The sequence below is a fragment of the Rhinolophus sinicus genome, linkage group LG07, assembly GCF_036562045.2.
Source record: "Rhinolophus sinicus isolate RSC01 linkage group LG07, ASM3656204v1, whole genome shotgun sequence".
NCBI classification, from domain to species: domain Eukaryota; kingdom Metazoa; phylum Chordata; class Mammalia; order Chiroptera; family Rhinolophidae; genus Rhinolophus; species Rhinolophus sinicus.
This window is the reverse complement of record NC_133757.1, coordinates 7,921,742-7,935,333: the sequence shown is the minus strand read 5'-3', so window position 1 is coordinate 7,935,333 and position 13,592 is coordinate 7,921,742. Positions and strand designations below refer to the sequence as shown.

At 40.5% G+C, this 13,592-nt stretch overlaps 2 protein-coding genes across 19 annotated transcripts in view; one reads left to right on the top strand and one right to left on the bottom strand.

Annotated features, from left to right (window-relative positions):
- The window catches only part of ATE1 (arginyltransferase 1), a 218,032-nt gene extending 210,267 nt beyond the window's left edge, over positions 1 to 7,765 (bottom strand). For 14 of the 18 annotated variants that reach the window (XR_012498369.1, XR_012498368.1, XR_012498370.1 and 11 more), the window contains exons 1-3: positions 7,118 to 7,439; positions 4,616 to 4,679; positions 2,377 to 2,439 (exon numbers count right to left, since the gene is read on the bottom strand). Coding sequence is in view for 10 of the 18 variants with exons in the window: in XM_074338959.1 (XP_074195060.1) it covers positions 2,377 to 2,439; positions 4,616 to 4,679; positions 7,118 to 7,439 (449 nt within the window). In the remaining 8 variants the exon portion in view is untranslated. Of the gene's footprint in view, positions 1 to 2,376; positions 2,440 to 4,615; positions 4,680 to 7,117; positions 7,440 to 7,632 lie in introns of those variants that run through there. The other 4 variants (XM_074338963.1, XM_019752925.2, XM_074338964.1 and 1 more) reach the window with 1 other exon arrangement.
- LOC109458899 (uncharacterized) overlaps positions 1 to 13,592 on the top strand; it is a 184,317-nt gene that overhangs the window by 166,759 nt on the left and 3,966 nt on the right. Inside the window, exon 5 of the mRNA XM_019752890.2 lies at positions 6,950 to 7,483. Within this exon, the coding sequence (XP_019608449.2) occupies positions 6,950 to 7,483 (534 nt within the window). The remainder of the gene's footprint in view (positions 1 to 6,949; positions 7,484 to 13,592) is intronic.

The following is a 13,592-nucleotide window of genomic DNA, read 5'->3' as shown; positions in this document are numbered from 1 at the left end:
ACATCGAAGACTATGCAAACAAAAAGATAACGGTCAACTCCAGAGAAAGCAAAAACTTGTGCAATAAAGAAAAAGTAATCAGCGTACTCCATGGCTCGGCTGGGCAGTGTATTACACGGTCACAATGACATGACTACATCTATCCAAGATTGCAACTCTTCTAAGATGGGAAGCTGAGGATGAGGACAAAAAGGAGCTTGAATGTGACAGGGAAATTAGGGGTAAAACAAAGTTAAATCCTTATCTTTCAAAGAGAGAAGCCCAGAGATACTGGGGAAACAAAACAAAAATCAAGTATTACAATTACATAAGCATGTTTCTTAAAGATAGGGAGATGGAAAGCCAAAAAAAAATCAAAGATTTGAAAGTGACCGTACTGGTAAACAGGAAATGGGATGGGGGTTCAGGGGATTGTTATTTCATAAAATAAGCTTTATGGAGCTATTTCATTCTTTAAATTATTAGCATATATAATTCTGATAAAAAATAAAAAACTGAAGAGAAAAAAAATCATAGCCAGGAAGTTCATCCTCATTTATACTCACATACTGAGCAGCCCCTAATGTCTCCCTAACAAGAAACTAAATTGTAGGCTGTAACCGCCTTGGCTTTACATTAGGTCTTATTATAACTACTGCAGTAAACAGGTCAAAATCACCAAGAGTAACTACGCAAAATGAGCCCATAATATGGATCAATACATATAATAAAGTTGTGTAAAGAAAAACAATTCACATTTTATAATTACTTTGTTTTGCAATGTTAATTAAATCCCTTTTCACAAAAACAATTTACCTGAAACAGTGCTTTGTATGTGATAGGCACCCAATAAATTATAGATACATTATCTTTTTCTTTAACCCACTGAAACTGGCCTTTTCTGGTTAGAGATGCTCAGGGTTCAGGCCACTCAATTTCAGACTTATTTGAACAGAATCCGGGGCATCATCCAAAAATAAATTGCTATCTGAAAGGAAATGACCTCTGCCTTTGAATGAAAATGAATGCTTCATAACCACCAAAGCTGCCAGAGGACAGCACAGCTACTCTGTCATTGTATTCTTTGTAAAATAAATGAAATGGTGCAGCAAAGCAGAGATCCACCTTTTCTCTTTATTGTTCCAGTCCTATGACCAGTTAGATAAGAGAAAGGCGTCTGAACCAGAAATCAGTGGAACTCTGGGAGTCTGTGACCATTCTAAAATTAATACGTAAAATGTTACATAGTTTTATCTATATGCCCCTTCCCTTGTTTTGTTGCAGAGGGTCTGTAACATTTATCAAATTCTCAAAACAGTCTGACACCTAAAGACAAATTAAGAACAGCTAAAGGAGATAGCTGTGAGGATGAGCCAAAAAGTGATGGCTATAACTGTGTTTGCTTTTGTTATTTAGAGCACGTACATCTACGTACGCATGCGCTGAAACTGGAGACAGACAAATGCGTCACAATGTTAACGTACTTTCCCTGATTTCTACCAGAAGGGGAAGCGGAGAGGAGGACAATGAGGGAGAAGAGGAAGACGGCCTTTGATCAAAAATGAAGGGAAAATCTTTCCGTTAAGGTGGGATGTAGGGGGCAGAGAGTGAACCCAAAAGATTATGAAAAATTAACCAGACACTTTGTGGGAAAATAGCCTTTTTGTTTTCCAATGAAGAAAACTGGTCTCTGAATACACGTCAGCCCTCTTCTTCCTCGCCCTCCAGAAGCTGATAGCATTGAATGTAAGCACAGTGTCAAGTAACATGCCAGACTAGGGAAAGCCCAACCTGAAACTTATGGAAATCTGATGTCTAAAAGTAATATGAGTATTTAGCAATATTTCTGCAATATCTCATGGTGTCACTGACTAGACTGCCAAATAAAGAGGGTATTTTTTCACATATTTAGGTGTGAACCAATTAAACATTACTAAAAGCTATTGATCAGCACGTGAACATAGCATCATCAGTACATAGAAAAAACATAACTCATTTGCTTTTTTCCTATAAAGAATGTCTACCTAGAATGAAAATTAATTTTAAAAAAAAGCAAGATTCTACTAAAACATTATGCACAATCTTCATATTACCGTGTTTCCCCGAAAATAAGACCAGGTCTTACACTATGTTTCCCCGAAAATAAAACCAGATCTTACATTAATTTTTGCTCCAAAAGACACATAGGGCATATTTTCAGGGGATATCTTATTTTTTTCATGTACAATAATCTACATTTATTCAAATACAGTCGTGTCATCTTCTTCTGGAAAATCGTCATAATATACTAAATGCTTCCATCTGGCTGACGATCTTAACTGGGGCTTATTTTCGGGGTAGGTCTTATTTTCGGGGAAACATGGTATAGATCTTCTTTCCATTAATCAAAATTCTTACCTTATTGTGTATTGAGGACAACATGTTTGATTCATGACGGGTTTGTATACATATTTCCCGCTTCTAAAATTATAAAATAGTTTTGTTAATTTCTTACACATTTCTCATATGCACCAAAGTAGATTAGTATAGAAACACAAACTTAATTAGAGTAAAAATCTAATCAATAGTGTAAAAACCCGTTTAGCTTTAGTTACTCTTCCGAAGCTAAGCAATCTTGCCATGTGGGTATACCAAGGACCACAGGCCAGCTTTTCCTCTGCTAAACCTTTACCTGTGTACCCCAACGTTAAGCACCTCAGTCACCCTCCCTTCAGCATCTGCAATCCCTCCCATGCCTGACCTGCCACCAATCCTCAAAACCACACGCACAGAAAACTGCCCAGGATGCTGTGGGACCAATGTCCGCTGCTATGATACCCACATTTGGGGATTCCATGTGTACAAGCACAAAGTACACCCAAACCAACCTGATCCTTTCCATGCTTTCTGGAGCTCAGTTAATGGCAGAACCGTGACATTCTGGGCTGAATTTTGTCCCCCCAAATTCATATGCCGAAGCCCTAATCCCTAGCCCTCAGAATGTGACTCTATTTGGAGATACGGCCTTTAAAGAGGTGACAGGGTTAAAATGAAGCTGTTAAGATGAGCTTTAATCCAATGTGATGGTGGGCTTATAAGATAAGGAAATTGGACACATAAAGAGACAGCAGGGATACACACCCAAAGAGAAAGTACCACGTGAGGACAAAGGCAGAAGACAGCCATGTGCAAGCCAAGGAGAGGTCTCAGAAGAAACCAAAACTGTGGACACCCTGACTGTGGACTTTCAGCCTCCAGGACTGTGAGAAAACAAATTTTTGTTGTTTAAGGTGCCCAATCTGTGGTGTTTTGTTATGGCAGCCCAAACACACACGAGTTCAGTTCTCAAGCCAGGAACCTGGGGGTCACCTTGGACTCCTCCCACTAATGCAGCTCTATATCCTGTAAGAAAGCATTCTACTTCTAAACTGTATCCTAAATCTGTCCCCTCCTAAAGCCACTGCTATTGATGATACCAACAGTCCTCACCATCCCAACACTGCAATCATCTCTGGAACTGGTCCTCCTGCCTCCAGGGTCACCTCCTCAGATACCGCTCTGCTATGTAAGTGATCATTTCCAGAATACAAATTCCATCAAGTTATCGGACATAAAAGACATCAGTGGCTCCCCTCTACCTTTGAAAAGATTCCTTATGTCATACAAAGTCTTTCAACATCTGACCTATATTACCTTTTGGGACTCATTAAGTTTAAGGAAAGCTGTGAAGTTTCACTTGGGTAAGCAACCCCATGTCTCTTGGGGATTACTGGCACAGGGCACTTAACACTGCTTGCATTTATGTACGGAACTTTACCTACATAAAATAAGTACCAAAATCATCTACATAAAAATAACTACCAAAATAATCCTAAGTCATCAAAGGCAATGTGTGGATTTTAATGGAATCCTGATTCAAATGAATCAACTATTAACAAAAGACATTCTGAGACAAGCAGAAAATCTAACCAAAACTAGGAAACAGGTGACATCGAAGAATTATTAGTTTTGTAAAGTATGATAATGGCATCGTGGACATGTTATAGTTATAAAGCAAAGAAGAATACTTCTTAGGAACATATTTATTAAAGGTATATTGACATGGTACTTGAAATTTGCATTAAATTATTTTGTGGGGACAGGCTGCTCTCACAAAAAAACTTCCTGGTTCCTATTTTCATTCCATCTTCACATGAGAGGAGGGGCAAAGGAGCTCTCTGTGGTCTCTTTTGTAAGGGCACTAATCCCATTCACAAGGGATCCATCTTTATAACCTAATCATCTCCCAAAGGCTCCATCTCCAAATACCATCATAATGAGAGTTAGGATTTAACATAAGAATTTTGGTGGGACACAAACATTTAGTCCTTTGCAGGGAGCAAGAACTATGAGACTGCACTGGCAAAATGTTAACAGCTGAAGCTTGCGATAGCTACATGAGGGTCATTACAATGTACTCTATGTTTGTATACATCTGAAGTTTTCCTAATAAATGTCTTTAAAAAGAGAGAGTACAAAATTACTACATAAAAGAATAAAAAATTTCTAAAACCTATTTCCAACAACAGGAAAACATTTCAAAGGCAAACAATATTTTTTTCAATCATAAGAAGTCCCTGAGTAATAAGAGAAGGATCTTTGTATTAAGGAGCTTTACCTTCGCCATCCTCGGTCTATGAGATCCTGATAGTCCCACACTGTCATGGAATGTGCCCACATGCCTGAGAAAATAAGTAACATGTTAACTACAGTAGGTTGAACTTTTTACTTTTTTTAATTCAAAGCATTATTTTTTAATGTGACTATAGAAGCAAAAAAATCTAGTTCACACTGGAAGAATGAAAGTTTGCACATATGTCCTACTTGTTAGTTTGACATAATACATAACACAAATGAAAAATATATTTATCTTAATTGAAAAACAAACGCATCAGGATTTAATTCAGGATTAGTCAATAGTCTCTATGACACCATAAATGTAGGTCCTCACTACAATCAGATTATATCACACTTTTAGAACATAATATCAAGAATAATTTAATAAGCTGGTGTTTTCAGATGAATTAGAAAGCAAGTGTTTTCTTCTGCATATAAATTCTCAATTTTTCTATACATTTACAGCATAGTCTTGAGCACTGAAAATAGGACAAAAGTATACAGCAATATTCCTTTTATTTTTTAACTTTTTAAATTTAAGTGTGTTTTTCCAGGACCCATCAGCTGCAAGTCAAGTACTTGTTTCAATCTAGTTGTGGAGGGCGCAGCTCACAGTGGCCTATGCAGGGATCGAACCAGCAACCTTGTTAAGAGCACTGGCTCTAATCAACTGAGCTAACTGGCCACTCCCGCAATATTCCTCTTATGTATAAAAACTGAAAGTAACCCAAATGCCCAGGAACAGGAAAGTGATTATAGGTTCTATATGTTATCAGTATGATGAAATAAGTATGCAACCATAAAAAAATGAAGACTATCAGAAAACATGAAAAGGTATATTTGAATTAATGTTAAAAGAAAAATAAATTTTTCTCATATAAACAGTAAACTGCATCGGGGATATGTTAAGACAGAGGTAGGCTTGATAGAACAGGATGTCATGAGGAAAGCTGAGGAAAGCATGGGCACTAGAGTACAATAAAAATGTCCAGAAGCCTGATAGGTGCTCATTGAGACCAAATTACTCTCTGAGGCTCAATTTCATCATCTGCAAAACAGGAATCATAAAACCTACCTACCCAATAGGTGGGGTGCCCTATAGGTAAGATTATTATTCGAATTAAAATCAAGATGATAAAAATTTAGTTATCTCTTTAGGTGGTCTCTTCCACAGGACTTTACACACAGGACATCTACATTAATCAATTTTCTCTTACTAAAAGTAAAATTATTGGAAAAATAATCAAGAATTAAAACATTACCTTTAGACATATTTAGTGTAACTTATTTATTACATACATATCATAGCCACAACACTAAAATTCTGAAAAGGAGAGGGAGGAATCTGCAATACCCTAAGGCCTGATCCCAGTCACCATTTGTGGGCTTCTCCTGGGTTGCTTTCCTCCCAGAGTTGTAATCATGTCATCTCGTTTAAGTCGGGTTTATTTTCTGCGTTTAACCCTACACTCTAAACATCTTTCCACTTAGCTCCTCTTCATGCTCTTCACTCCCAGCAACTGCATGACATCCTAGTGCCTCTCACCCACATGAAGGACCTAATAAACACTTTTAATTAGTGAGTAAACGGACACACTATAATCGCCCAAAGTGTCCTTCCCCAACTGTAGGGCATTTATAATATTTTTAAACGGAAACTACTTAAATTTACATCTTCGTGGATATCCCATTTTCCACAGTGCTGGATTATTCTTTAGAACATGGGATTCTACATTGCCAATGGATGACATTTAGGAAATACAATGTTTTGTTTACAAACAACAACTCTTCAGAAAGAAAACTGAAGCATGATGAAGAAGGAAAAAAACTGTAGGCTAACTTTGTCGTCCTCATGGAGTTGGGGGGAGGAATGAATGACACGGCATATAAACACCTGGTGAAATGTCACACACATCAATACAAACCAGCCTCCTGGCCAGCAGCAACTATGGTCACCAGTTTCTGGTACATTCTTCCAGAGACATTTTATTCCTAGATGCCCAGGCACGTGCGCACACACACCGTTTTCTACACTAACAGCACCACCCGACACTCATGTCCTGCACCCCGCGTTTTGCACTTACTATGGGGGATGCACTTACAGGTCGGCCCCAGCCAGGACTGACTACACTATAGTGCTTCCTGGCACGGCATGCCACCGTCTATTTACCCGTCTCCTGGTAGTGACGGACATGTTTCCACTTTGAACTATTACGAGACAATCACTGTCTCGCCTGTCCCAGCACCTGTGTGAAGATGAAACACCGAGAAGCTTCCCTGCTGCATCAGGTGAGGTCCATTTTAAATTCTGACAGCCACGGCCCTCCCGGGGTAGCTGCGCTCCGCACTCGCTCCACGAGGCAGGGGCTGGGTGGAGGTTCCAGCCGCCGTGGGTCCCTCGAGCCCGTCGGCCCGAGCCGGGGAGCCGCGATTCCCGGGGACGCCCGCCAGCCGCAGAGCCCCCCAGGCCGCGGCGCCCTCCCCCGCCCGCCGGTCTGCTCACCATTGGAGCGACTTCCCGACTCGTTCTTGCAATAGCCACAGCGATAAAAGTCCTCGCCCTCGAAATACTCCACGACGCTGGACGAAACAGCGACCCAGGAAGCCATGGCCTCGACCCTCCAAGCGCGACGCAGCGCAGCCCGACACCGCCGCCGCCACCCCACAATGCACCGCGCCGCACGCAGCCGCGAGGCGCTCGCGAAGCCGCAACCGCACCGCCGGCCGGGACTCGCCGCGGCCCCTCCGCGCTGACGCTTCCCGCGCCATCTTGGCCCAGGGCAGCCGCCCGCTATTTCCGTTCCTCCTCGGGGAAGGACCGCCATCTTCGGGGAGGGGGAGACGGGGAGACGGAGCGTGAAAGGAGACGGTATTGGAAGAAACGAATGGGACAGGAACGTGGGCGGGGAGGAACCGAGCCTGTGGGCTCCCCAGCAAAGGGATGGCCCGAGGCGCGGCGGACGGGACGGCGGGTGGACGCGGGGCGGCCGTGCTCGCTCCGTCAATGGGAACACTCACCGTGGGACACCTTGCCTGCTTCTGAGTCGCAGTATCCGCAATGGTAGCCGGCCTTGAGTCCCTTGTACTCCACCACCGAGGCCATGGCCGCCAGCAGGGTCCGCGCGGGCCGGCCACGCCTCTCGGCGCCCCGGGGCCGACCTCAGCGGAGTGCGGGGGCCCGCGGCGGGGAGGCGTGGGGAGCGAGGCCCGGCGGTGCACCCCAGGGCCCCGGGCCGCGTCCCGAGCGCCTCTTCTGTTCCAGTCCGTGCTGGGCCCGGGGACAGCCCCGGACGTTAGCGTGAGTGGAAGTCGTGAACCCAGGTGCTTTTGCATAGTCCATGGCGGCCCTTCCCGCGGCTGCGTGTTGTCAGCCCCGTTTTACAGCTATGGAAACTGAGGAATGGAGGTTGTGATAACCCAAAGTTATTTCCTGTAGGTCTCAGTTTGAAAGTTACCATGACAGGCCGTTGCTGATCACCATGCAGCCAGCGCAAGCTTCTTCCAAACCAACAAGCACTCCCTTTAGGCTCAAGTACTGCATGCGGCCATTCTGTGCGTGTCTGGGGTATTTGAATTGAAGAACACTTAACGCTTTTAAAGGAACCTGTCAAAGCCAGTTGCTGCCTTGTGCCACGATAAGCCCAGTGACAGCATAATTTAAGATTTTTAATGAAAGAAGATAGAAATCTAGATTTTTTAAAAAAAAATGCAATTTTTAAATGCTACTTTTAAACTGTATAGGCCAAACGAAACATTTATATAGGCTGAATTCAGCCTATGGGCCTCCAACTTGCAACCACTATTTCCTAGAGACTAACAGTCTGAAGTAAAGTACAAAATGAGTACCTCCAACAAGGTAATATTCCTTAATCTTTACTTCGTGTGCACAGATAATTTAAAACTCTGTCCTTATATTTTTCCCAGTCAACAATAAAGCTAAATATCTTTTTGCAATGTTTAAAAACGTGAAATCAAGAAGCTTGGAAAAATAGAGGTAAACTTTTGAGGTGAGTGTCAACATTCTTGACTGTGCCTTATGGCACAGTGACCTGTTATGTTGGGAAGCATCACTTGTGCCTCACACAATGGGGGGGAAAAACCCTAAGGAATATCCCTCAACAATATCGTGTAGCATGCAGCAGGTTTTCAGGATCCCTTAGGCTTCTCTAGCTCCGCGAGCTGCCCCAACGCCTCATTTGAAGGCTCCTTACTAGATCTCAGTACCATGTTCTTAAGACAGACATCATTCATTGTGTTTATTAAGACAGATTTGATTATTCCCAGGCCTTTCTGGGATAAGCTCTCATTTTGAATGAAAGTAAATGCCTGTTAAATGAAACAGCAGAATGCCATGCTCTCAATATAGAGAGTAGGAAGAGGCCAGGAGGCTTTTCAGTCTCATCTTACTTCACCTCTGTCCTTTGAAGACGCAACCTTATCCCAGGCCCTAGACCAACCTCAGCCAGGGTACTCCAGGACATACCAGCCTTGAACTACAAGAAAGTCCAAAATCCTAGGCAACTTCACAACATAGAAAATGAAGACCAAGGAGGACAAATAACTTGCCCAAGGTCATACAACTAGTGAAAGACATAGGAGGGGGAAAGCGTGATAAAAATAAAATAAATCAAAGAGGAGAAAGATCAACAAATACTAAGTCTGGACTTACATGAGACGATGTTTCCTAGATATCTTTATTTTGCTGAAGACCAGAAACAGTTTTCATCTTCCAAGCTCAAATGAGAAAACTACCACAAAGTTTCATTTAGTTTCCCCCTTTTTTTGAGGGGGAACACTATTAAAATGTCCTCTTATTTATGAAATTACCAGCAATAGACAGTTGTCTTTGTTTTCAATTATTCCAATTATATCAATAATCACTTTAAACGTCAGTGGTCTAACTATACCAGTTAAAAAGTCAGACTGGATGAAAAAATAAGACCCCAACTACATGTCATCTACCTAAAAATCCTACTTGAAATATAAAAACATTAAAGGGACAGAAAAAAAATACATTGTTAACACTAGTCAAAAGATAGTAGAGTAGCTACATTAATTTCAGACAAACTAAACGTAAGAGCAAGAGAAATTAGGCATAAAAGGGGCATTACACAACGGTAAAGGGGTCAATTCTCCAAGAAGACATAACATTCCTTAACGTGTATGCACCCAGCACAGAGTAGCAAAATATGTGAGGCAAAAACTGATAGAACTGCAAGGAGAAATAGATGAATTCACTATTATAGTTAGAGGCTTCAGGACCCCTCTATCACTAATTGACAGACTCAGCAGGCATTAAATCAGTAAGGACATAATTGAACTCAACAATATCATCAATCAATTGTATCTAACTGGCATTCATAGAACACTTGATCCAACAGCAGCAGTATACACATTCTTCTCAAGGTCATAAGAACATTCACCAAAATAGATCACACTCTGGGTCATAAAAAACACTTCAACAAATTTAAAAGAATAGAGCTCATACAAAGTATGCTCAGACCACAATGGAATAAAACTAGAAATCAATAACAGAAAGGTAACTGGAGAATTCCAAAATGCTTGGAGATTAAGCAACACACTTCTAAATAACACTTGGGTCAAAGAAGTTGCAAGAGAAATTTAGAAATACTTTGAACTAAATGAACATAAAAATACAACTTACAAAATGTGGAATGCAGCAAACACAGTAATTAGAGGGAAATTTATAGCACTGAATGCATTTATATGAAACGATCTCAAATCAATCTAAGCTACCTCAGGAAACTAGAAAAAGAGCAAATTAAATCTGAAAAAAAATGAAAAAATAAATGAAATTCATTTCCTGTATTCACAGGAAATCAATAGAGAAAATCAACAAAAACCAAAAGCTAGTTCTTTGAAAAGACCCAATAAATTGATGAAATTCTAATGAGGCTAATTAAGAAAAAAACGAGAAGACAAATTACCAATATCAGAAATGAAGGACCATCACTACTGATGACATGGACGTTAAAAGGATAATAAGGAAATAGTATGATGAATAACTCTATGCCCATACGTATGATAAACTAGAAGAAATTGATCAATTCTTTGAAAGACAATCTGCCAAAATGCACAAAAGAAGAAATAGATAATCTGAATAGGGCTATATCTAAAGAAATAGAATCAATAATTAATGACCTATGAAAACACCACCAGGCGCAGATGGGTTCACTAGTGAATTCAACCACACATTTAAGGAAGAAATACCAACTCTCTACAGTCTCTTCATGAAAATAGAAGCAAAATTTCTAACTCATTCTGAGGCCAGCAATTCCCCAATACCCAAAACCAGACAGAGACATCACAAGAAAGGAAAACTACAGACCAGTATCTCTAATGAACATAGATGTGAAAATACTCAATAAAATATTAGTAAATGGAATCCAACAAAGTAGAACAAGAATTATGCATCACCACCAAGTAGGACTTATTCCAGGTAAGCAAAGCTGGTTTAACTCGACAAAAGCAATTAATGTAATCCACCACATCAATAGGCTAAAGAAGGAAAAGTCCTTCCATGCAGTACTCTGAGTGTGCAACTTCCTCTAGTTAACAACCACTCCGGTTGAGTCACCTCTTCTTGACTGGTCTCATGAGCGTCTCCGTTTCTACCAACTCTGCTCAGAATGTGCTCCCCAAGGCCTCCTTGTTCAGTCCCACCTCACTAATGACTCCTCCATACTTAAGCATCCCATTTGTACTGCTATTATCACACGTGTGTACTTGCATACATCTGCACCTCTAATTGGATTGTAATCTGTATGCCAAGGTTAGGTGGGATGGCATGTGCTGAAGATCACGAGCTTTGCTCTTAGATATCCGTGTTCAAGTTTCAGTCTCCCACTTGGCAGATGTGTGGCATTGAACACATCGCATAACTTTTCGCTGCCATTTCCTCATACAAAAAATGGGGAGAATATTACCACATAGGGTAGTTGGACTGTCAGTGTTTTGTGTTTAAATACTATCGGAGGCACTTCTGTTTTAGAGTTTGTTTTCAAACTACTACTGCAAAATGGAGACGGCAGGCAAGGTGCTATTTCCAATACCAGAAGTTAATTTGTGATTATACTGTGAAGTTAATTCAAGTTCAGTGACGTGAGAAGTGGTTAACCATAATTTCAATTCAGGAATCATCATCTTCCCCGGCTAGGATTTCTCATAACTATTTAAACATGTTTCATGATTTTTGACAAAGGATTAAAATTCAGGTATATGATAAAATATTGTTAGCAGAGTCCTTTTCTATCAGATAAACACAACTCAGGCCATCTTTTGCTTGTTAGGGCAAAATTCAGACTTGCTCATAGTTTGTTTCAACCTGATTTGCTGTCAAAAATGTTCATTTATCTCCCTGACTTATAAATATTCTTTATCCCCCCCGTTTCTTTTATCAGGAAAAAAAACAATTTATAACGTACTTAAAAATCCTTTTAGGTCCACGTGATGATTCTCTTTATATATGTTTTATTTTAATTAAGCTGATTCCTTACTTAGAGGCTCACATTAAGAATTGCGTATTTTTATCAAAAAAAGAGGCTTCTATATTATCTTGTTTTCACAGGAGATAAATAAAATACTGCCTTTTTGCACTTCACACAGTACCTGGCTCATAGTGAATTCAGGCCAACTTTGGATATATGGCGAATTAGGTCCTACACCACCGCAATAAAGCAAGTTGTAATCTTTTTCTAGTTGGAGGGTCGCGCTTTCAATGTGAAAAAAAAGAGCAACATCTGTGAAGCACAATAAAACAAGGTCTGCCTGTATTAGGAACTTGTGAACTTGTGGTAGTATGATGCTGTCGTGTCTCAGGTATTATAACAATTTTGGCTGAATTAACATCACAAGTGACATCTAAGTGCCATGACTTTATTAAAATGGTATCTTGTTTAGGAAGCAATTGAAGATTAAAATGTAAATTAAAATTTAATTCAGTGCTTTGGTATGAAATAGAAACCACTGTCATGACTTTATGTTTGAAATTCTTTGATCTTTTAAAGCATAAAATACCTGTTTTTAATAACGTTTATTTCTGAATGTGAGTTTGGGGCTACAGTTTCAAGAAGTCTCTGCAAACAACACATCTTGAAAGGGATAGAGTCTATTCCTAATAATAAGCCAAGTTGTGATTAATCACTGTATTTTCTCCTTTTCACATTTTTTTAAGCACTAAAGACATCATAAGGGGCTACATGAAGACTGTGTTTAGACTGATACAGCTTCCATGTATTATGAAGAATAAGCAGAATTGTTTTCATTAATTGGTGTTTGTTCTGCTTCTTTGTCTTTAATGACCAGTTATGAACATAAATAATGTGACTAAAAGTATATTAAATAGTATGAAAGCTCAAACCTTCACAGCAGCCACAGTATTTAGCTTAGTGTCACGCCAGCTAAGTGAAGATGAAACCATGTGAGTGGGCCTTCTGCACACTCGTCAGACATTCGTTAACTCCAAGGTTTTCCACTGATTCCATTTCCATGGAAGATAGACAATATATAGTCCCAAAAAAGAAAAAACATGCTTCTGTTGCCTTGAAAGGTGCTTTCTCCGACTGCACTGAGATGGGATGCCTGTCTGTGCAACGCAACCCCTCACTGTGTCTGTGGCCACTCAGCCCAGCTCACACTGAAGTTCGTTCCCTGACAACCAGAGATCCCTTCACCTACCACCTCACAGTAGTCTCAATCTAGGCTACTGATGACATATCAAAACGCTTGTGACGGCTTCTGGTTGCCTTAGAAATCAACCCCAGGCATCCTGTAGGATCAACAGTAGATAACTGAAAGTCTGAAAGGCGGCCAGAAACTTTAATGGCTGGAAAACAGTATTCTGCAGAAAAGAGAATGAGAGATTAGAGTGGGGAGAACAGCTTAGGAGAGCAGACACTGAGAGGAAGAGAGTGAAGAGCAAACATGTTTTTCCTAAACCTGGCGATTGACAGGGCAAT